The 25918-nt window shown below is 42.1% G+C and overlaps 1 protein-coding gene across 1 annotated transcript in view; it reads right to left on the reverse strand.

Annotated features, from left to right (window-relative positions):
- LOC126259376 (KICSTOR complex protein kaptin-like) overlaps positions 1 to 25918 on the reverse strand; it is a 132065-nt gene that overhangs the window by 21291 nt on the left and 84856 nt on the right. Inside the window, exons 6-7 of the mRNA XM_049956125.1 lie at positions 15608 to 15743; positions 15368 to 15523 (exon numbers count right to left, since the gene is read on the reverse strand). Of these exons, the coding sequence (XP_049812082.1) occupies positions 15368 to 15523; positions 15608 to 15743 (292 nt within the window). The remainder of the gene's footprint in view (positions 1 to 15367; positions 15524 to 15607; positions 15744 to 25918) is intronic.

The following is a 25918-nucleotide window of genomic DNA, read 5'->3' on the forward strand; positions in this document are numbered from 1 at the left end:
TGAACATTAATGTTTCTGTCGTCTTCTTGGAGTTACGTGAGTAGGATAGCCTGTGACGTTATATTGTACGCTAGCGTAGCATTCTTTTGTCAAGTTTGTAAGAGGGACGCCATTAAGTAGTTTTGGAAAGGTGTGTAATTAATTGAATTGATTAAATGTTTTGAATAGAGTTACTTAGTGAAACCTTGCATTATGATTTGTATTAAGCTTGCCTGGTATTTTATCCCATCCCTTTAAGACATTTTCAGTTATTTAAATATTATTCGTGGTGCAGAGCTGTGCTACGAACGAACGAGCCGTTGCCGCGGCGCATTCAAATTGCATTAAATGAAATCTATCATACCGCAAAGAAGCGGGCAGGTAATAGTGAAGTAAAATTATTTCTTCCAGCTTTCGGAATTGCAGAGCAGAGCAGCAGATTTTATGATGTGTTTTACAGGTTGATGCGGGCTGCTGATAATATATTACTAACAGTGCAAAAAGATAATTTACTTTCATAACATAAAAGAAATCTTGCTGTGCGTAGTTCTGGTCTGGCAACCTTATAGTAAAAAACATCTTTTTTCTCCGATAATAGTCTCATGTTCTCGTGTTAGTCGTGGTACTTATTGTTGTTTTACTGTTAACAAAAATCCACTGCAAAATTATGATGTTGAACAATCATTGCGTACTGTAACATCAGTATTGATAACGAAGTAATTTTCATTAACCTTTTCAATAACTATAAAGTAAGGAAGATATGTTGAACTTTATGGCGAGTTACAGTAACAAAAAAATGTTCCTTTAATAGAAAGCCAGATCCAGAACAATAAGAACGTAATATATTTTGTTTTGTTGAAAATTAATGATCCAAAGAAAGACATAGCACAGCATCACTAAAAGGTATTTCGGGTCTCTTTTCGTAGTAACATATTTTATCTCATACATTAGTTGTTACACGAGTAAAAAAAAAACAGAAAAGAGACGGAAGCGAAACTGGCGCCCAAAAACGCGGGGCCCGAATTTGCAGTGGCCACGAAAATAATAACTGTTTTATGTGTTTTCTTTCAGTGTCTATTGTTATATACATGTATGTATTTAGTGATAAATGTATGTATGTGTCTCATGATTAATGCCATGTATTAATGAATGTACAAACACTCTTTCATGAAAAAACGCACCACTGCAAGCGAGTCAGAGGAAACGATCCTGATAGTACTGAGAAACTGTAACGACTACATAATCCGGGGGCAGCCGAACCCCGAAATCAGATAAACTAAAGGTAAGATTACAGTGTAGTTGTCCTGTTTGTAGAAGCTTAACTCCAGTGAAGTGATCTCATATCGCTAGTGGTGTGCATAGTTTGACGTTAGTGTTTATGACAGGGCGAAGTTGAGTGTAGATAGTAATTTTTAGTGTGCAGTGTATTGTAGATAAATTAACATATTTTGTGTGCAAGTGGAAAAACTGTCAGATCTTGTGTTCGAGTAGGTAATTTATGAATATGGTTAAATTGCGTAGTCAACGTCCGAGCAATATGGATACTGAGGAACAGCCATTAGTTAGTGCAGGAAATGTAGAAACGGGTGCATTAAGCAGTACAAGTACTCTCTTCGAGGATATACCATGCGAAAATTTGGGGGCAGGGGCACAGGAAGTCATGCCACCGCCCACCAGTGCTCAAGGAGATGTAGATAAAGAAATTGCACCACCCCCAGAAAAGCAGGAACCAGAGAGTGGTAATCTGCTTGGTGGGTATTCACTTCAGGCGATATTAGAGCGCGTGCTGGATTACCAGTCAAAATTTGTGCAACAACAAGCTGAAGAGGACGAAAAAATTGAGATCTTTCTCGCACAGCAAGCTGAGTGGGATCGCCAGCTAACGGAAAATTTCCTTGCACAACAAGCTGAGCGAGATCGCCAGCTAGAGGAAAAGTTTCTTGCCCAGCAGGCTGAGCGGGATCGCCAGCAAGCTGAGCGGGACCAGCAACCTGTGCAATCGTTAGAAATTATGAAAGAGATTGCCTGTATGGAACAGAATTATGAGTCCATACCTAAGGCCGTGCAGGAATTGACTGTACAGGTCAACAACCTGCAAGTAGCAAACACTAACATTGTAGACGAGATAGGTGTCTTAGCCAACCGATTAGAAAAGCTAGAAATAGATTCCACACAGCTTGTAGAGCAGAAGTGGAACGAACAAGCGACTAAACTTGAAACCAAATTCAACACTTGGCTAGAAGCAAAGGAGAGCGAGATCGACAAAAATATTAATTCTAAGGTACAAGCAGCCATGGCAGATAGAGATTCAGAATCGTTCAGTACCGCAGTAAATAGTCAAGTACAGAACGACGTGCAAACCATCAAACAAATACTCAGTGAGGATATTCCGCAGTGGCAAGTGAATATTAGCAAATGGATATCCGACTTGGAAAAGGGTTTAGCACAGAGCAGCAAACATCTTGAACATGAAACTATGTCGCCAACAGCCAATGTTTTTGCCAACGCACAAACTTATACGCGACGCAACAATGTTGAATCTTTAGGCGATAATGCGAAGAGCTGTAGCTTCAGTTCGGAGCACACAGCCTATGTCCCAGGAGCAAACCAGTATAGTCCAAGAATATTGGTTGAAGAAAGTTTGATCAAAAATAGGCACTTCCAAACGTTTACTACTGAACGGAAGTCAGTACACCCAGTAGTATTCATAAAAAGCTTTAAAAATATCTTGCCTAGTGTGTGGAACGAAGCACAGAAAATTCAATACGTAATGTCATACATTCAGGGTGATGCCGCGTTGTGGGCTACGAAAGTAGCAGACAGCTGCATGACGTATGAACAGTTCGAAAGGGCATTTTTGTCGAAATACTGGTCGCCTTGTATACAAGATCGGCTAAGAAAAGAAGTATACAATCCCGAACTGTACTCACCCCGTCTTGGGAATCTGAGACGGTATTTCGAGAAGTATATAAACAAAACGCGCTACTGGGATGAGCCTATCTCACCAAGAGACATAATAAGACTCCTAAAATCACATTTACCCATTCATATCAAAGAGAAATTAATACAAGTACCAGAGAGCGACATGGAACACTTCCTGTCTGTTCTAGATTCAATAGACTTAATCCAGGAAGACGCAAAAGCAGCGTGTGATCAGTCACGGAATAATGGATCAGGGTGTAAACATGACAGAAATAATAGTGCACAAAACCACAACCATGGAAATGGTGGGGGCAGTAACAAGCGGCAAGAGCACTCACAAAATGGTAATAATAGTAGAAATCAGAACGGGTATGGGCAACCGTCCCATAATAAAAAGCGTCGATTTGACGACCGGTACGATTCCGGACTGCCAGGGACCAACCGCTGCAAAAATGAGCGAGGTCAGTGGCATAGCAAATACAGTGACAATAATCGAAATTGGAATCAGAATCAGCGAACAAGCCCAGAACGGCAAGGTAATGACCAGTACGATAACAACAGACCACCACTGCAAAACGCGCCTATTGCGCAGTCGTGGCGGCCTACAAATCAAAACGTACACATAGTAGAGGTCGCGGACAATAGCCGTCCAAGTACCTCGCAAGCAAGCCATCCAACAAACTAGAATCGGCCACGACATGCTCTCCATCGCTGGCCGAGGGGTGGAGTGAGAGCAACACGAATGACAATAATATGCCTGGAATACATACGCTGCGATACAACGACGGTATCAGTATAGATAAAGATCTACTGACCGAACCGCATGAAGGTAAGAAAGATAGCAACGAAAGTGTGCAAGCCATAATAGAAGCGAAAATCAATGATGTTGCCGTGAATATAATCATAGACACAGGTGCCTCAGTGAGTGTAATGAGTACAGAATTGTTAAAGCACTGGGGAAGGGATGTAGCATACCGACTTTCCCGGTTAATAATTGCAAGGTGTCTGGAGCTATAAGTGCACAGAGCCAATTAGTTAAGTACCAGGTGCAGGTGGAGATTTGTAAGGAGGGCGAAGCCATAGTGAGCTCGTTCCTCATTGTTAAAGGGTTAAAGGTGGCCTGCATTCTGGGAGTAGATTTTCTCCGTGAGAGGGACGCAGTGATCGACCTCTCCTCGGGAAAATTAAGCATAGTTAATAAAGGTAGGTGGATTGAGTTGTCTATGATGAAATTGAGGGAGGTACTTGTGCCATGTTGCAACTGAATAGATATCAAAGGTAGGAACCCCTGGGTACTACACCTCGATGATTATTCACATGTGGCAGATCTCTATTATCCTAGTATTGAAGATAGAAATTCTGAAACAAATGTTGATGCATTTCAAACCAAAGTACAGGAATCTGAAAGTTTAAGCACATACAAAAGCAACGGTTGACGCAGCTGCTATCGGAATATACCGTGGCATTTACCGACCGACAAGGAATAATCAAGGGGTACCACTATCACGTAGAGGTCATGCCCCACAAAACATACTGTCACGCATCTTACTCCATCCCTTGGTCGAGGAGGGAAGTAGTGCCTAAGAGATTTGAAAGATGTTAGAGTGTGATAGTAAAATTATTTATTCAATGACGTATCAGATGTAAATAGTAGTAGTTATGAGAAGATTTCAATTGTGTTTTAGAGTATAAGTATGTTAGCTTTAAGAAAGAATTTGTGTGTATTTAAAATTTTGAGGAAGCAAAACATAAATAAGTAAGCATAGCATGAAAGTAGAATCAGTAAACTGAGCAATAGCATGCAAATTGAAGACTCTGTTTACAGACAATTAGTGTCATTAAAATACTATATGCTCATCAAGCAATGAATAATCTTTTTGTTGATAAAATAATGATTAATTTCTTGAGTCATTTTTCATTTGTAGTAAGTAAGTACAATTAATGATGAGATCTCATATAGTAATGTAACAGGTGTAATTGTGTTAGAATTAAGGAACCCTGAGAGAGAGTCTCTAATGGACAAAAATTGACTTTGTAGTACGAAACGATTATGTGATGTAACGTTTACTGCCAATAGTGATCTGAGAACAACACGAGCAGAATTCAATCAAAGACAAACTCGTTCCGTGTAACCTACGCTTTGTATGTATCGATGCTTCAATTGAAGCCCGTGTACTGGGTACACGTCCTTGAATATTAATTACACGGTACGCGAATCACGTCAATCAACGTGGAAACTACACTGTAGTCCTGTAGGACAGATCATTAAAAAAATGAAGTATTTATTGAGCAATATGCCCAAGTCCAGCTGTCATGCACATGGTAAAATCTGTTTGCTAGATGGGTGGTAACCTGGCAAGCTACACCGAAAAAAGAAAAGAAAGCTATGTACCAAAAATCACACACCTTTAAATAATTACAAAAAAGCCATATATGCCTAGAAATAGTACTAAAAGTGTATAATGACCTGGTAAACACAATGGACTCAATGTAGATGAGAGTGATTATGCTAAGAACAGTTGATATGCATTAAAAATAAACTGTGTGCATAAACAATCTAGGAAAGGACAGAATATTGTGTGTAGTAGGGACAGAAAATGACTGTTGTATCTGCACCAATATATACGTCGGTATAAGTCAAGTGTTGAGTGACTACCTGTCGTAGTGCAGTGCTCAACGAACAATAAATTTACTGTGTGTAAAAACGGTAATTAGTGATCCGTTCGGAGTTGATTCAAACAAACATCGCTCGACGGAAACATTTAGTGTGTGTGTGAACCGAAACATTTTCGCGTGTTGAGAGACGCTATGGCAGCGTATCGACCGTGAGAACAAGTGAAAGTGTGTAGTACAACGTGCGCGTGACGAACCCTGAATACCAGTGTCACAATGCGATTCACTTGTGAAGCCACAAGAAACCCTTTATCATGCCAAAACATCCTGTGCATACCAGCGAAACGACGGCTTACTGAACAATAAACGCTTTTAACCAAGTTGCATTTTCTTCCACAGCTAATAATCTGTATCCATAAAGACAGTAAACCGTTGTGGAATATTTCTTTCATGCGTTATGACGGGGAGCCACGCGGAGAAGCAGAGACGGGTGCCATGCCGCCAGCCAGCCGGTCGCGGGAAACAACTGCAACACGCCGACATTGGTGAATGGTTCGGCACTGTTCGCGACTGCACGGGCGCCACCCCAGCACGCCGTCGCTGTTACGGCGAGCAGATCGTCGACCCAGCAGTCGTTGGCACGCCGCGTTCCAGACGACGCTACGCAACAATTGCTTCGCACCGCCCGCTCCGTACGACATTGTCGACATTCAACCGAAAATTACGAACTACGCTGTTAATGTACTAACATGAAAATGATTTATAGGACACGAAATTTCGTGAAAAACAGTTTTTCTTTAGTTTACTGTGTATAAACTCAAAACATTCACTTGTTCGATGATATATGTTATATGTTTTCGTCATATTAGTGAAGCAAACTGACACGAATGCCATACCATGGTAGAACATTTGTCGTGAGTAAGTGTAGAGACAATCCATTACACTACTGTAAAACTATTTAATGATTGACTTTTAGTGTGACACAGAACACAAATATTACCACGAATGTGAAAGAGAGTAAAAGGTACATTTTCAACAAGGGGACTAAAAGTTTAATATTTTATCATAAATAACCTTCGTTATCTGTGAACATTTGATAAATGCCAACCGTTTTTGATGAACAATCAGACTGCGTATTACGACAAACCAGGCGAGATGACCATGGCTCCGGCGCAGTTTTCCCAGGTTTTCTGACCGCACATAGCCCGAATGGGGGAGCCAGAAAACTGTAATGACCCTGGGACTAGGTTTACGGTCACCTCGCAAAGTGTGAGAAAACCATAAAGAGTGTGATTAAAACTATAGTGCAAAATAGCAAACAAGTGAATAGTGAATATTCCAAATAAGGTGACAAACAATGACAAAACGGACGTTAGTGGCAGCATATTGCCGAAAATTCTTAACGTTAGTCAATTGCTGCCAGGGGGCATTGTAACGTCTCTTAGCAAAAAGACATATTATGTAATAAAGAGAAAACATTGTGTGTCATGTTTTGTTCTTGTATAAAATTATGTACTGTTTTTTTTTTTTTTATTTATTTTAGATAATATCTGTGTCGGCGAGTACTGAAACCGCCACAGACGATAAGTATCAAACAAAGATGAGAATATGTGACTAGTATAAATAATAAAGAATGAACATTAATGTTTCTGTCGTCTTCTTGGAGTTACGTGAGTAGGATAGCCTGTGACGTTATATTGTACGCTAGCGTAGCATTCTTTTGTCAAGTTTGTAAGAGGGACGCCATTAAGTAGTTTTGGAAAGGTGTGTAATTAATTGAATATAACAGAGGGAAACATTCCACGTGGAAAAAATATATCTAAAAAGAAAGATGATGAGACTTACCAAACAAAAGCGCTGGCAGGTCGATAGACACACAAACAAACACAAATATACACACAAAATTCAAGCTTTCGCAACAAACTGTTGCCTCATCAGGAAAGAGGGAAGGAGAGGGAAAGACGAAAGGATGTGGGTTTTAAGGGAGAGGGTAAGGAGTCATTCCAATCCCGGGAGCGGAAAGACTTACCTTAGGGGGAAAAAAGGACAGGTATAAACTCGCACACACACACATATCCATCCACACATACAGACACAATTGATTAAATGTTTTGAATAGAGTTACTTAGTGAAACCTTGCATTATGATTTGTATTAAGCTTGCCTGGTATTTTATCCCATCCCTTTAAGACATTTTCAGTTATTTAAATATTATTCGTGGTGCAGAGCTGTGCTACGAACGAACGAGCCGTTGCCGCGGCGCATTCAAATTGCATTAAATGAAATCTATCATACCGCAAAGAAGCAGGCAGGTAATAGTGAAGTAAAATTATTTCTTCCAGCTTTCGGAATTGCAGAGCAGAGCAGCAGATTTTATGATGTGTTTTACAGGTTGATGCGGGCTGCTGATAATATATTACTAACAGTGCAAAAAGATAATTTACTTTCATAACATAAAAGAAATCTTGCTGTGCGTAGTTCTGGTCTGGCAACCTTATAGTAAAAAACATCTTTTTTCTCCGATAATAGTCTCATGTTCTCGTGTTAGTCGTGGTACTTATTGTTGTTTTACTGTTAACAAAAATCCACTGCAAAATTATGATGTTGAACAATCATTGCGTACTGTAACATCAGTATTGATAACGAAGTAATTTTCATTAACCTTTTCAATAACTATAAAGTAAGGAAGATATGTTGAACTTTATGGCGAGTTACAGTAACAAAAAAATGTTCCTTTAATAGAAAGCCAGATCCAGAACAATAAGAACGTAATATATTTTGTTTTGTTGAAAATTAATGATCCAAAGAAAGACATAGCACAGCATCACTAAAAGGTATTTCGGGTCTCTTTTCGTAGTAACATATTTTATCTCATACATTAGTTGTTACGCGAGTAATAGTAAAACAAAAACAAACAGAAAAGAGACGGAAGCGAAATGCACTATTTCATCCAGCATTTGAGAATGTGAGCACTTGGTGCCTTGCAACAAACTTTAAACATAATTTCAAACCTTTTCTAAACTTTTTCTCTGCAATGTTAAATATGTAACATGTTAATTGATTTGTAAAGTAATCGGATGTTTAATAATTTTGTACACAGGAGGTTCGATCTTTATGATTTGTGGGTTCACTGGTTGTCATCTAAAGTGCGTATTTTGCAAAGCAAGAAGAAGGGTTTTCAAGCCATATATTCTTGTGTTTGAAGTTCTTTGCACGCCACTCAAAGTCTGCTTCTGTATTGTAACATGCATGTTGCATTTCTTAATCAAGTCATTCTTTCTGATTGATTGATTGGCTAATTGAGGGGTGTTATGTGGCTAAACAGTGAGGTCATCTGTCCTGTGATTCCAAAGTTACACACGGAAGAGAGAGGGCCCACTAAAAGTAGACAGATCCAGTCAGAGGAGTCAAACTATAAAATGAGGAAGTTAAAATACACACTGTAGAAGATACAAAAGGATTGCCCAAATCTAAAAACTATGAAAACAGAAGGATAAAAGAGTGGTCTTCACAAAGGGTAGCAGGCATGGGTTGCAGACAGAGAAAACATGAAGAGAGGTCCTTGCTCCAGGAGTAAAGCAAAACCTTATATCTGAAAACAAAAACCACTTCCACGGAGGAAACTGAGGACCAGTTCAACCACCCATGAATTGTCTGTAATATTAAGATTAAGGAATCTGGAAGACTATACTTAGTTCAAAGGGCCAGTAGCAGGGGACATTCCACCAATATATGGGACACCATTAGTCTGGCTCCACAACTACATTATGGGAGTGGTTCACAACACAAGAGGAAACAACGAGTGGGCCTGGTATGGTCAATACATAGACAGCTTAAGACAGTGGACGCCCTGCGAGAGGAGCAGAAGGAAGAGCGCCAAGCAGCAGTAGACTTCTTGATTGTGCAGAGTTTGTTACTGAGAGCAGTAGCGCTCCTGATGTCATTCCACTTTTGGACAAAGAGATATTTGATGTAGATCCGGACCTGGAATCATGAAAGGGAATTGGGAGGGAGAGGGGGCTAAGTATCTGCTTCTCTAGCCAGATGGTCAGCCAGTTCATTTCGTGGTATGCCCACATGACTTGGGATGCAAAGAAAGACAACTGAGCAGGCGGCATGGCCAGGGGCAGAGAGAATGTCATCTGCATGCTGCTCATTGAGTCGGTACATATTAAAACACTGTGGAGGGAAGCCTGAGCAACAAAAAGGAGAGCTCTGTGAATGGTTAGCAGTTCTGCTGTGAACACACTACATGATCCTGGCAATAAATGCTGTTCTAAGTCAGTAGGAGACGTGAAAGTGTGTCCCACTGCATCTATCATCTTAGAACCATCAATGTAGAAGATGGTGACATCCTGGAACTATGCAATGATGGAACGTACAAGACGCCAGAAGACCATAGGCGTGACAGAGACCTTAGGGTCCTGGAATGTCTACGCGCCATCCAATGGCAGGTGTGGGACGAAATACACGGGGCGATTTCAGTGAGTGGAGATGGAGATCCCCACAAAGGGAGGTGAGACGCATTCCAACAGGCAATCCCATCCGTGCCCGGTTATCAGGAGGGAGACATCCCTCGTTTGCAAAGAGGACAGGGTACAGGGGATGGTCAGGGAATCGGCAAATGGTGATTGCATAAGAAACTAGGCATTGGCTCCATAGTATTTGTAGAGGGGGAATAACTGCTTCTGCAAGGAGACTGTCAAGGGGACGAGTGCGAAAGGCACTAGCTGCATCCCACAGTGGTGAACAGGGTCAAGTATTTTCAGAGTGAAAGGAGCCAATGAGCCACAAACCTGACTACCATAATCTAGTCTGGACAAGATCAGAGCATGGTAAAGATGGAGAAGAGTAGCACAGTCTGCACCCCAAGATGTGTGGGGCAGGACGCAGAGAGCATTAAGGTTCTACATGCATGTAGTCTTCAGGTGGCAAATAGGAGGCAGCCATGTCAGCTTTTTATCAAAAATAAGGCCCAAGAAATCGGACTGTGCTACATCATCTAGGAGATGGTCACCTAAATAAAGTTCTGGATCGGGATGTACTGTGGGTCGATGACAAAAATGCATAACCCGCATTTTGGAGGGAGAAAACTGGAAGCCATGGGAGACGTCTCACGTAGAGGCCCATTGGATGGCGCCTTGGAGCCTGTGATCAGCAGATGCTACCGAACAGGAGTTGCACCAGATGCAAAAATTGTTGACATACAATTCTGTGGTAACCACAGGCCCAACAGAGGTTACAAAGGCATTGATGGCTATGAGGAAGAGAGTGACACTAAACACAGACAAATGGCTCTGAGGACTATGGGACTTAACATTGGAGGTCATCAGTCCCCACTAAACACAGAGCCCTGTGGGATACCATTCTCCCGAATCCGAGGGGTGCTGAGTGAAGTGCCAACTCTAACACAGAAGAGCTGGTGGGATAAAAACTAGCAGATAAAAATCAGAAAGGGGCCGCAAAAGCCCCAGTCATGGCGAGTAACTAAAGTGTGATGGTGCCAACGTGTGTCGTATGCCTTATGTAGGTCAAAGAAGGCTGCGACAAGGTGCCGGCAGTTAGTAAAAGCCTGTCGGACTGCTGTTTCCAATTAGAGTAAATGATCAGTTGGAGATCGTCCTTCCTAGAAGCCACACTGATACAGGGATAAAAGGCCCTGAGATTCAAGTACCCAACATAATCGGAAGCTAACCTCTCCAGCAGTTTACAAAGTACATTTGTTAGGCTACTTGGGTGGTAGGTGTCGAGAGATGTTGGGTTCTTCCTGAGCTTGAGGATGGGGATAACTATACTGTCTCACCATTACGACAGGTAAGCAGCTGGGAGCCAAATGCAGTTGAAGACCCTGAGTAAATGTTGCCTCTTGTTAACGTCCAAGTGTTCGACCATATGGTTGTGGCTGGAATCCAGGTGTGGGGTCGTGTCATGTGAAGAGGTAAGACCTGCAACCATTCCCATTCAGAGCAGGGTTCATTATAACGTTCAGGTTAGTGGGATTGAAACAGAGGGTGGTCTGTTCAACTCGGTATTTCTGTTGGAGAAAAATAGCAGGATAGGAAGAGGATGCCAATGTCATCACAAAGTGTGTCGCGAGTTGTTCTGCAAGAACCAATGAATCAGTACAGAGCAGCTTAAAGGATAAGACCCTGGACAGTTGAATGCTGCTGGCAGCACAGAAGGCTATGGAGCTTGGACCAGATCTGCAATGAAGAGGCACACGTCCTCAGGGAGGAAACCTAGCACTCCCAATATTCCTTTTTACTCTGCTTAAAAAGGTAATGAGACTTAGCACAGAGACGCTTACAAGCAAGGAGGTTGGTATGTGAAGGGTGTTGTTTAAACTGCTGCAGTGCCTGTCGGCAGTCCTGGACAGTGACTGCTATGTCCTTGTTCCACCACAGTACCAGTCGATGACGAAGGGTCCTTGGATAGGGGGTCAGCAGTGCCAGCAGCATGAAGAATAGTGGCAGAAATGCTCTGCATGACCACATCAATGCAGTTTAAGAGAGAGCTGTCAAAGTGCACAGCAAATGTATATAAAGGCCAATTGGCCCTGTGGAAGCCCAAAGTGAGAGCCTGCCTGCCTGGCGGTGGCAGGGGCATGATAGAATCACTGGAAGGCGATCACTGTCACAAAGATCATCATGGGGAGACCAATGTAGGGAAGCCACAAGAGCATGGGAGGAGATGGTGAGATCGGTAGCAGTAAAGGGCCATGAGTGACACTGAATTGGGTAGGGGAAACGTCACTGAGGAGACACAAATCAAAGTCTGTCATAAGTTGGTCAATTAGGAGATACCTACCCATTGAAGTGGCACTACCCTGAAGGGGGTGGTGTGCATTGAAGTCCCCGAGGAGGAGAAACGGGGGCGAGAGTTGCTGTTGTGAGGTAGGCAGTTCAACATAAGAAAATGGCCTACCTGGAGGGAGGTAGACATTGCAAATGGAGATTGCTGGAGTCATTTGCATTCTAACTACTATTGCTTCCAGGCTGGTATGAACGGGGATCCAGTCACTAATGACATTGGAGTGAACCAAAGTGCAGACCCCTCCAGATGCTATACCAGGGCCAGTATGGTTCTGACAGAATGCCCGATAACCATGAAACATTGGATAGTGGTCATCACAGAAATGAGTTTCTTGAAGAGAAGACAGAATGCAGAATAGGAGGAAACAAGACATTGTATTTCTGACATGTGACGATAATATCTGTTGCAATTCCACTGGATTATTGTGTGGTGAGAGTCCAGGTTGGACATAAAGAAGCCGAGGGGAGGCCATGTCACTCAGTCAGTGGTCATCACCAGCAAGGATGGGGTGACATCCTTAAATAAGATGTCATACTCAGGTTGTGAGGGGGAGCAGATGGCACCTCCGGGGGCACTGGAGGGGGGGGGGGGGGGCGTTTGTCCTGGCTCGTGCAAGATCCGGAACCGAAAGAGAGCAGGCGACCTTGAGGTACACAGATGGTGCACAGATGGTGTGGTAGTAGGTTTCCGGGAGGGGGATGGGGCTGGGGTAAGGAAGAGATAGGAGGGAGAGGCAAAAGTTGAAGTTAGTGCCACCGGATGGAGTCTCTCATATTTCTGGCGAGGCTCAGGTGATCCAGGGACTTATACTCTTGAATTTTCTATTCTCGTTTGTAAAATGGGCAATCTGGCAAGCAAAGAGAGTGGCAGTCATGACAATTGACGAACACAGGTTGCAGAAGACAGTGGGTTCCTTCATGGAGTGGGTGTCCACAGTCACCACACGAAGTGTCTGCTGTATAGTGGGAAGACGCTAGCACCAAAAGCACGTGATGGGTGATGGGACATATGGATTCATGTCACATCTTAAGCACATAACCTTGACCTTTTTTGGGAGGGTACCCCCTCGAAAGCCAGAATGAAGGCACCTGTATTGGTGTGGTTGTCTTTACGACCATTTTGCACACACCAAACAAAATGAACGCTGTGTCGCTCCAGATTAGTCCAGAGTTCCTCACCAGTTTGCAGGATGAAGTCACTATCAAAAATCACTCCCTGCACCATATTGAGAGATTACTGAGGAGTAATAGACACTGGGACATTGCCAAGATGATCACAAGCACAAAGAGCTACAGACTGGGCAGCAGAAGAAGCTTTGATCAACAGGGAGCCCGACCACATCTTACTGAGAGACTCCATGTCACCAAACTTGTCCTCAATATTCTCCACAAAAAAAGCAATGGCTTTGTGGTGGTGAATGTGTCCCAGTCATTCCTGGTACAGATGAGATAGTGGGGAAAGTTTTTCATCCCAAGATGGCAAGCCTGGCCCTCCTCCCATGGTGCAGCTAGGGAAGGGAAGGCTGCTGTGTCATACGAAGTAGTATTCAATGATCCTTCACCATTTGAAGAGACAATCATTTGAGAACAGCCAGATTTTTGCAGCTTCAGACACTTCACATGCCAAGCATCCGCCCTGATACCAACCTCTCTGATCAGGAACTCTCCCCCTGGGTACCACCCAGCCAATTGCTGGGAGTTCTGATGCTCCAGGAAGAAAAGCAACCACTCCTTGGCATACATGGGAAGGGAACAGATCAGGTATCAGTATGTGATCCCTGTGTTGTCAGGGGGCTCAGCCAGATGGGTACGTAACAGTCCCATCACACGTACTGGCTATACATACTGTTGACCTAGCAGGATGGAGGGTGGCTATGACAGGAAAGGAAGAGGGAAAGGAAAGGGGGGAGAGAAATTCACGGCATAGAAGCTAGGGAGGAAGTTCTTCCCCAAATGGCTCACACTAAAAACAGAAAATTTAGAAGTGGAGTCAAACCTCAAGCGGAGACCTACATGCCAAAAAGGATGACAGACAACAGGCAGAACGAAACAAAATTGCAAACAATACAGGGAACCTGGTGGTTAGCCAGGTTGGCATAAATCAGAACACAGAGAGGGGAAAGAGGGGGCAGTGGGGAAGGAGCAAGGATAGGGAGAGAGGGACAGGGTAAAGGAAATGTAGGCACGGAAAGAAGAATGGGCTGTGCAATAGCTCATGGCCCCATGTCTGCCATGCACGACCTCACGAAAGAACTGTGAGCCCCCTGGGGGGACTCTTTCTGATATATCCAGTACATATGTGTATTACCTGTACATGAAATATTTATGATACTCAAAATTTATAAATTTCTAATGCTGTTGCAGGCTGGAAAATAAATATAATAAAACTGTGTGATGTATCAATCTCAAACAACGATCTGTGCATGTTTCAGTTAGTGAACTGTTCTCTTAATTTTCTTTACAACCCACCTCACACAAACTGGAGCTATGTAGGAGATGGCAGCACTGCAATAATAACTCCTTCTGCTAAACTTACAAGAATAGCCCCATTTGGATAAATATGGGAGAATTTGTTAGTCGCTATCAAAGAATTAGACCCGCAATAAGGTTTCACACAGCTGCGGAACGTATCCTGAAACTGAGTTTTCTTCATCATATCACTACTTCCTGTAGTGGAATACAAAGAAGGGCATGTCTAAAGAGAGCTAAAGGCATATTAAAGCCTTGAGGTGGGCAACATCATGGTCTGCATTGATGGCTCAGAGGTGGAATCATTGCTCTTGAATTGTGAAGAAGACCTGTATTCAAGCACAAGTCTGATGTACTATGTCAGTCTATAATACTACATTATAATTGCATTAGGATTTGACATGAGCACTTTCAATAGTTACTGCAGTTACAATATTAGTGCTACAAATAATGTCCAAAAGGTCTCAGTTTACTTGACCTAGATGGCAGAAAGCATGAACACAGTATTAATAATGAAAATACGATTTCCTTGGTTTTGTTCCACATTATCATTAAATCACTTTTTATTCTTACCTGTAATATGTGTACACCCCTCAGAGAGAGAACAACTAGTTCTTTAACACCATCACCTGTCACATCAATATACAGCACTGAATGAATAGGATTTGCAAATGTGCGTTTGCCAGATAATACCCAAGTATCAGATTTGTACTTGTACATAAGCATTTCCTGGAAAAAATAAATAAAAATAAAACTCATTTTTATTCATTATTTATTCCACAATTTTCTATAGTGCAATAAAGCTTCGCTTACCTGTCCGTATGTCCCAAGTAATATTTCCTGCTCTCCATCCATGTCAATGTCAGCAATGCATGAACAGAGGACAGCATCAAACTCTTCACTTGATGGTAATGAATGGCTACAGTTCAAACCATTCTGAGCTACATTCCTGTTAGCAAAAGAACTGGATATTAACTCTTAATCACAAAAATATATATAAAAAAGAAAAAAACATCATGTGGAAAAGACAGACAATGCAACATACATAGGAGCATATTGTTTTCAATTATTTAAATGACAAATTTTTACAACTGTACTTAAATTTGTTGTCCTTAGAAGTTCTTGCTTTTTAATTAATTTGGAACTACACTTCTTGACATATTTTTTAACATTTCAAGAATGCTGTTGTAAATTTCAAGAATTACCAAAAACTACTTTTGGCCTTGTTGGATGATATGAATGAATAAATAAGATTTTCTATGTTGCATACTTTCTTGCCGGCCGGGGTGGCCGAGCGGTTCTAGGCGCTACAGTCTGGACTGCGCGACCGCTACAGTCGCAGGTTCGAATGCTGCCTCGGGCATGGATGTATGTGGTGTCCTTAGGTCAGTTAGGTTTAAGTAGTTCTAAGTTCTAGGGGACTGATGACCTTAGAAGTTAAGTCCCATAGTGCTGAGAGCCATTTGAACCATACTTCTTTGTCTTGTGTGATGGGCTTGACAAGAGCATAATTGCAAAGCATGGTTTTGCACTTATTCCTATAAAAGTTGATAGTGCTGCCAGCATGAAAAGTGTAGTAGCTGAATTTATGTGATGTAAGTACAAAGGACACAGGAGAAGACGGTAATTGATAGGCTCTGAATGTGCTTTTGAGTTCATAGTAAGAAACTCAATTGGAATTTTAAACTCTTGTATCTTTTTCTTCGCTATAAAAGATGAATAGATTCCACACATGAAAGTACCTGAAAAAAGAAAAACAACAACAATGTGATATGCATCCCTACATATTTTTACCAACAAATGAAAACCCTAAAACAAGTTATCTGAGAGGAGAGCACAACTATTGTGTGGATTTGTTATTTTATTTGCATGTGGAGAAATATGGCAATGGATGAGGCGATGACCACAATAACTTTGTAAGAGAAAGTAAATATAGGTGCAGAGGTGAATATATAAGCTTTGAACATCGCTGACCTACACTGGAGAAGTGTGAAGTACTGTTATATATGTTTTTTGGACAATATGTGGGTTATACAGGGTGTTAACAGTATAAGTTCAGATATTGTGATCACTGTTACATTAATAAGCACACAGTTCAGTGCGTTTGTTGTTTTCTCTCTGTGTCTAACAGTCTTTCTACAAACATGCTGCATAATTTACTACCTGATATCTTCTGCACAGTTGTAATTGCACCACTAAGTTGTCTGTCAGTACAGACTAACCATTTTGCATCTGTGTGTCCACACTTTAACATCTGACCTGCTGCCCAGGGGAAAATAAGCATTAATGGCAAGCTCTTGCCACATGAGCTTGGACGTACTAATCAACCTAAAACATACTACTCGTAACAGTTAGTCTACAAATTAAGTATGTACTGATGTAACACTGTTCAGTACACAGTACACTATACTCGGTCGCTATTTAAAAATCTGTGCTCATACTCCTGTATATACAAAAGATGTCTACATAACTATTCAAGAAAAGCAGAAGTTGCAGTAGTAGATTTCCTTCTAGCAAGAAGCTGATGAGGAGGAGACAAAGTCTTTTATCGCTGCAACCGAAGCAATTATTGAACAAGTAAGAGGTTAAGAAAACCCATACCAAGTCTTTATTGGTAAATTTATGTCTGAAGCAACAGGAACACTATGTCAGCTGTGACTGTGCCAAAGAACATTGAAGCTGACATTGAACCTTCAAGGAGTTAATACAGGGCTCCTATAAATGATTTATTCATTTTCAGAGCTCTATATTTTCCAACGTGTTACATGTACAATTGTCTGAGCTGTTCCAGTTTTCTTGGCAGAGAGGGGACTGTAAACACAATCCTTAATGTACTCCCAAAGGAAAAATTCTAAGAAGGCTTTGTGGTCAGGTGACCTGGAGGTCCAATGGAAAAGAGCCACATCATCTTCACCACTACATCCAATCCAGCAATGTGGAAGTTTGTTGTTTAAGTAGTGACAGACATCAATGCTCCAATGAGTATGTGCCCCATCTTGTTGGAAGATGAAATCTTCGGAATCAGCAGTCATTGTGGAAACAACCACAACTGCAGCATATCAAGGTAAGAGGTACCTGTCACTGTCTTCTCAAAAAAAGGAAAATTGCCCTAATGACTTCATCTGTGAGATGGCAGAGAAAACATTATCCTTCAGTAAATCTCGTTCCTATACAACAATTTCATGAGGATTTTCAATGGACCATGCTCTTAAATTATACTAATTAACCTTTCCAGATAAAAGGAAGTTTTTTTTCGTTGCTGAGTCTCACTTTGGAGGTTAAAAGTTCATCCTCAAGTGCTTCCTGGATTGTGATGAAAAATTGAAGGTACTAGCTATAATCTCTCAGTTTTAATTGTTGCATTAGCTGCAGATGGTACAGTTTGAAATTAAACTGCCATCATAAAATCTTTCACGCAGTTTGCTGCAGTATTCCAAGTTCAAGGCTTGCACAGATTGTGGAAGGAGTATATTACTGAGGAAATACTGTTAAAACTCATGATATTATATATAATATGGAAGATTACAAAACAGTTGGAAGAATGGTTGGTGGCATCTTTTAGAGGTGGTAACTATTTTCGATGGGCAATCACTAATTTCACAGCAGCTGGCAGGGCAAGCATCAGATGCTCTACAACACCATGATGTCATCAAGTTGTGCTGGCAAAATGCAGTCTACCTTATGACACTACATGCTGCATGACAGAGTATGGTGCATTGTATTTAAGCCAAAACTTGTTTTTAAAAATTTGTTATATGTGTTTGTGTGTTAAGTGAAGGAGACGAGGTACTGGCAGAAGTAAAGCTGTGAGGACGGGGCGTGAGTCGTGCTTGGGTAGCTCAGTTGGTAGAGCACTTGCCCGTGAAAGGCAAAGGTCCCGAGTTCGAGTCTTGGTCTGGCACACAGTTTTAATCTGCCAGGAAGTTTCATATCAGCGCACACTCCGCTGCGGAGTGAAAATCTCATTCTGGAAACATCCCCCAGGCTGTGGCTAAGCCATGTCTCCGCAATATCCTTTCTTTCAGGAGTGCTAGTTCTGCAGGGTTCGCAGGAGAGCTTCTGTAAAGTTTGGAAGGTAGGAGACGAGGTACTGGCAGAAGTAAAGCTGTGAGGACGGGGCGTGAGTCGTGCTTGGGTAGCTCAGTTGGTAGAGCACTTGCCCGCGAAAGACAAAGGTCCCGAGTTCGAGTCTCGGTCCGGCACACAGTTTTAATCTGCCAGGAAGTTTCATTTCTGATTTTGTATGGTTGCAATAATGGAGTTTTAAGAGACACAATAATTATGATGTACAAGCTGTACAAAAATTTAAGAGTTATAAGTACTCATAATGTGATTTCATGTATACTGTTACTGTGACAGCAGCAAAACTATTATGTAAGAATAAGGCTGCCAGAATCTCTTGAGTTCTTGCAAAAATTGCATGTTTTAAACATTTTTTCTTGTAATTATGCATTCAAAGGACATTATTACAACTCTACCACAGCGTCATTATGTGGAAAATATTGTGAAGATCAGGCAGTATTGGGTGAAAAAGTACAGGCATATTAAAATAAATATGCTAGGGTAGATGCAGCACTAAGGTTTGAATATTTACCACATTATGTGCAAAGATAAAGGCACATTCCTTCAATTTTAAGTGGGACACGATTATTACTGTATTGTTAATCATGGTAAAACATCCATTAGTGAACAATGAAAAGCATATTGCTATACTCAGATAATAAATGTTATTAATTTGTAAAGCAATAGTAAGTAGACAGCTTTACTAGGAATTTGTTGGTATTATAAAGACCATTGCCAACTGGCAGATGTCTGGCATATGAATTAAGAAAAGTATCTGTATTTATCATGAGATCACTCATCTAAGTGTGGGGTACATGGTGTTACATTCCACTTTAGATGAGTGATGTGCATACCTACATATTCTCATCAACAAATGATACTCGCAAATGAATGCTGTCATAGAGGAGAGCACAACTATTCTGAGGATTTGTTATTTTATTTGCATGTGGAGAACTATGCCGGGGACAGTGCTGGTATCTAAGACAGGATGGTGTCACAGTAACTCTATAAGAGGAAGTACGTGCAAGGATGCGAATATACGAGCTCCCAGCAGTGCTGGCCTACACTGGAGAAGCATGACATCCTTGGAGAAAATATATAATGCACTCAACGGTTGTGATTCAACTCAGGCAAATGAACTGTTAATGATATGTCACTGAAATGTCATTCTGATTCCATTGAGCCTTGTGTAAACTTATATGTAGGGTTTTCACAGTGAGCTTTCTGATTTTATGTTATCTAAAGGATAATGTACATATCTGCGGACAATATGCAGATGACAGGGTGTATCAAAAAGAATCGTCCAATTAAAAAAAAAAAATATCATAAGCATTATGTTATTTGAGATATGTGCGTGAGAGACGTACTGTTGGAAAGAGCAAACTCCCATGTTTTACATGGTTCCCACAAGATAGCCACAGTGTGCATCCACTTCAATTCTAGTAAAACTGGTGTCGGGACAACAGAAAGCGTTTTGTGTTCTACCTTTTGCACAGTGGGGGTCAGTAATAACTGCTTGTACTAGGTATGGCATGGATCCTCCAACAGCAAAGAGCATTAGATGACGGCATGAACAGTTCCGAGAAACAGGTTGTTTGTGTAAAGGCACATCACCGGTAATCCCCGAGAGTCTGACTCAGAACTCATTTACCATAGTTTCACAAGGAATCCACAGAAATCCATTTGCCGTGCAACTTGACAGCTCAACGTGCCCCGATGTGAATTTGGTGTGTGTTGCATCGATGTTTACACATGAAACCATATGAAATTTCAGCTACTGCAAGCTCTTCGTGAAGGTGACAAACAACAACATGTTGAGTTCTGTAATTTTGTTCTTGGCAAGATGGAGGATGACAGTTTTATTCCACGCTTAGTGTTTAATGACGAGACAATATTCCATTTAAATGGAAAGGTGAACTGTCATAATGCGAGAATATGGGGTACGGAACAATCATATGAAGTTGAACAATATGAAAGGGACTCTCAAAAATGTAATGAGTTTTGCACAGATTCAAGGGAAAAGGTGTATGGTCCATTTTTCTTTGCCGAGAACACTGTTACAGGAAGCACATATCTCAATATGCTTGAGAACTTTCTTTTCCCAGAGTTGGAGACTGATTCAAACAACTTCATTTACCAACAGGATGGAGCACCACCACACTGGCATCTGGAAGTGCAAGTATTTTTAATCAAAGAATACTGAATGATGGATGGGTCGCACTGGACCAAACAATTCAGTCTTACATCACTGGCCTCCATGGTCACTGGACCTGACTGTATGTGGTTATTTGTTGTTGGGGCCTACAAAAGACTATGTTTATGCACCTCTTTTACCAACAACAATGAATGAACTAAGACATCGCATAACAGCAGCTGTGGAAGCTGTGTACCAAAATCCTCTATGGGGACAATTTGAATACCGCATTAACATATACTGTGCGTCTAAAGGGGGCATAATGAACACCTAAGAAATGGTGGGGGGCGATATATATACACACACACACACACACACACACACACACACACACACACACATATTTTTTTTTCTCGTTCATCAAAAAACAAAATTCATTGTATATGTTTATTAGTTTCAGAAATATAGACATGCCAAATCGGATGATTCTTTTTGATACACCCTGTATAAAAAGTATCTGGATAATTATTCAATAAAAGTAGAACTTGTCATGTTGCATTTCCTTCCAGCCAGAAGCTAACAATGAAGTGACTAATTCTTTTATCACCACATCATAGGCAATAGTCTAAGAAATTAAGATGTTAAGAAAAACCATATCGAATCATCATTAATCAAGTCATCTAACCCAGTCAGAACACAATAACAATTCTTAAAGCCATAAGTTTGTGATTTGTGGGCTGCTTTGTTACAGCTTGTTTATTTCAAATAGGACATTTATAATACATTGGGATTTAGTGTGTATGGCTCAAGCAATGTGTTTATCCAAAGTTAAATTGTTAAGTTATCTATATAAAGTTCTTCCACTTCAACACAACAGTACATACACTCCTGGAAATTGAAATAAGAACACCGTGAATTCATTGTCCCAGGAAGGGGAAACTTTATTGACACATTCCTGGGGTCAGATACATCACATGATCACACTGACAGAACCACAGGCACATAGACACAGGCAACAGAGCATGCACAATGTCAGCACTAGTACAGTGTATATCCACCTTTCGCAGCAATGCAGGCTGCTATTCTCCCATGGAGACAATCGTAGAGATGCTGGATGTAGTCCTGTGGAACGGCTTGCCATGCCATTTCCACCTGGCGCCTCAGTTGGACCAGCGTTCGTGCTGGACGTGCAGACCGCGTGAGACGACGCTTCATCCAGTCCCAAACATGCTCAATGGGGGACAGATCCGGAGATCTTGCTGGCCAGGGTAGTTGACTTACACCTTCTAGAGCACGTTGGGTGGCACGGGATACATGCGGACGTGCATTGTCCTGTTGGAACAGCAAGTTCCCTTGCCGGTCTAGGAATGGTAGAACGATGGGTTCGATGACGGTTTGGATGTACCGTGCACTATTCAGTGTCCCCTCGACGATCACCAGTGGTGTACGGCCAGTGTAGGAGATCGCTCCCCACACCATGATGCCGGGTGTTGGCCCTGTGTGCCTCGGTCGTATGCAGTCCTGATTGTGGCGTTCACCTGCACGGCGCCAAACACGCATACGATTATCATTGGCACCAAGGCAGAAGCGACTCTCATCGCTGAAGACGACACGTCTCCATTCGTCCATCCATTCACGCCTGTCGCGACACCACTGGAGGCGGGCTGCACGATGTTGGGGCGTGAGCGGAAGACGGCCTAACGGTGTGCGGGACCGTAGCCCAGCTTCATGGAGGCGGTTGCGAATGGTCCTCGCCGATACCCCAGGAGCAACAGTGTCCCTAATTTGCTGGGAAGTGGCGGTGCGGTCCCCTACGGCACTGAGTAGGATCCTACGGTCTTGGCGTGCATCCGTGCGTCGCTGCGGTCCGGTCCCAGGTCGACGGGCACGTGCACCTTCCGCCGACCACTGGCGACAACATCGATGTACTGTGGAGTCCTCACGCCCCACGTGTTGAGCAATTCGGCGGTACGTCCACCCGGCCTCCCGCATGCCCACTATACGCCCTCGCTCAAAGTCCGTCAACTGCACATACGGTTCACGTCCACGCTGTCGCGGCATGCTACCAGTGTTAAAGACTGCGATGGAGCTCCGTATGCCACGGCAAACTGGCTGACACTGACGGCGGCGGTGCACAAATGCTGCGCAGCTAGCACCATTCGGGGGCCAACACCGCGGTTCCTGGTGTGTCCGCTGTGCCGTGCGTGTGATCATTGCTTGTACAGCCCTCTCGCAGTTTCCGGAGCAAGTATGGTGGGTCTGACACACCGGTGTCAATGTGTTCTTTTTTCCATTTCCAGGAGTGTATTTGTTCAACAACAAGGAAAATAAATTGATACGAGTGAAATACTCTTTTGGTGTGTTACTTACACCTACATCTACACCTACACCTGCACCAACACCTACATCTATACTCTACAAATCAGCATGAGGTGCCCGGTAGAGGGTACATCTCACTTTACCAGTTATTAGGGTTTCATTTATTGAGCATGGAAAGAATGATTGAATGCATCTGTGCACACAGCAATTATTCTAATCTTATCCTCAAGATCCCTTTGTAAGCGATGTGTAGGGGATTGTAGTATATTCCTAGAGACATCATTTAAAGCTGGTTCTTGAAACTTTATTAATGGACTTTCTGGGGATAGTTTACATCTATATTCAAGTCTCTTCCAGTTCAGTTCCTTCAGTATCTCTAAGACACTCTCCCACAGATTAAACAAACCTGTGACCATCCATGCTGTCCTCCTTTGTATACATTCAATATCCACTGCTGGTCCTATTTGGTATGGATCCCACACACTTGAGTAATATTCTGGAATTGGTCACACAAGTGATTTGTAAGCAGTCTCCTTAGTACAAAGATTGCACTTCCCCAGCATTATACCAATAAACCAAGGTCTACCTCCTGCTTTTCCAACGACTGAGCCTCATTGATCATTCCATTTTATATCCTACATGGTGTTACACCCAGTTATGAGTTGGCCAATTCGAACAGTGACTCATTGACTTTATAGTCATGGAATGATATTTTTGTTTTGTTTTGTGAAGTGCACAATTTTACATTTCTGAACATTTAAAGCAAGTTGCCAGTCTTTGCACCACTTTGAAATCTTATCAAGATCTAAATGATTTATGCACCTTCTTTCAGATAGCACTTCATTATTGACAACTGCATTATCTGCAAGAAGCCTGATGTTACTTTTAATATTGTCTGCAAGTCATTAATATACAACTTGAACAATAAGGGGCTTAACACACTTCCCTGGTGTACAGTCAAAATTACTTCTACATCTGACAGTGACTCTCCATCCAAGTAACATGCTGCGTCCTCCCAACCAAAAAGTTCTCAATTCAGTCACAAATTTCACTTGATACCCCATGTGTCAGTACTTTTTACAATAAGTGTAGACATGGTACTGAATCAAATGCTTTTTGGAAATCAAGACACAAAAAAATAATTAATGCAGAGTAAAGAAATTTTGGGAATACATTCATCCAGGTAACATATTTAAGTGATAAACATAGCAAGATCTTAAGTTAATGTAAGCGTGAGATAAGCCATTGCAAATGTGAAACGCTGGTACATTAATAACAGGTTTAACCCACAGAATGTTGAATGCAAGCATGCAAATATGTATGAATGGTCTTGTACAAGTCCGTAGGATGGAGTTCTATATCTGTTGTACGTCCTTAGCCAATAGAAGGACGGTTAATGCTGATTGTGGACAACACTGTAATTGTCATCTGATGATGTCCAATATGTACTCGACTGGAGACAGATCTGGTGACTGAGTGGTACAAGGCAACACGTTGACACTCCGTAGAGCATGTTGGGTTATAATAGGAGTATATGGGTGAAAGCTGGAAAACACCCCTTGGAATGCTGGTCACGAATTGCAGCACAACAGGTCGAGTCACCAGATTGATATACAAGTTTGCAGTCGAGTGCGTGGGATAACCACGAGACAGCTCCCGCTGTCGTGTGAAATTGCACAAGAGACCATAACTCCAGGTCTAGCTCCAGTGTGTCTAGCAAGCAGACAGGCTGGTTGCAGGCCCTCAACTGTCCTGCTCCTAACCATTATATGGCCATCACTAGCAGATCCACCTTTCATAAGAAAATACAACAGACCTCTGCCCTGCCTTCCAATGAGTTCTCACTTGGCCCTACAGAAGTTGCAAATTGGTGTGGTTTAGGGTCAGTGGAATGCATGCTACAGGTTGTCTGGCTTGCAGTTGTCCTTGAAATAATCAATTTGTATCAGTTTGCTGTGTCACTCTTGTGCCAACTGCTCCTCAAACTGCTATGCAGATGCAGCACAATGAGCCAAGGCATACACTGAACGTGATAGTCTTCCACCCTGGTTGTGCCACATGGCTGTCCAGAACCTGGTCTTCTTGTGACTGTACATTCTCGTGACCACCACTGCCAGCAATCACGTACAGTGGCTACATTCCTGCCACGTCTCTCTGCAGTATCACAGGAGGAGCATCCAGCTTCTCATAGCACTATTACACGAACTTGTCCAAACTCAAGTGAGGTGTTTATAATGGTGTCTCCGTCGCCCTAAAGCCATTCATGACTAACATCGTATCACCACGTCCAATCCAATCTCAAAGGTAACTAATGCTCACGACTGTTACAACACGTATTTAAGATAAACCTGATCTGTATCCTCATAGTGGCACTACTAGTGCCACTCTTATGCAACTGGTGCAAACTTGCATAAACATCATGTTTCAGATGTAGGAACATACCTACCAACTTTTCTTTATGTCGCACAGCTCCCTGTTGGTGTTGAGATTTTTTTTTCCATCAGTTTATTAGCGGGCTTGTTACACATCCCTGAGGCATGTTAACTTTTAGTTTTGAGTCTTCAACATTTACATGTAGTATAATGAAATAGTTCTATCAGCAAAAAAAT

Source organism: Schistocerca nitens, chromosome 5 (genome assembly GCF_023898315.1).
Source record: "Schistocerca nitens isolate TAMUIC-IGC-003100 chromosome 5, iqSchNite1.1, whole genome shotgun sequence".
In the NCBI taxonomy this organism is placed as follows: Eukaryota; Metazoa; Arthropoda; class Insecta; order Orthoptera; family Acrididae; genus Schistocerca; species Schistocerca nitens.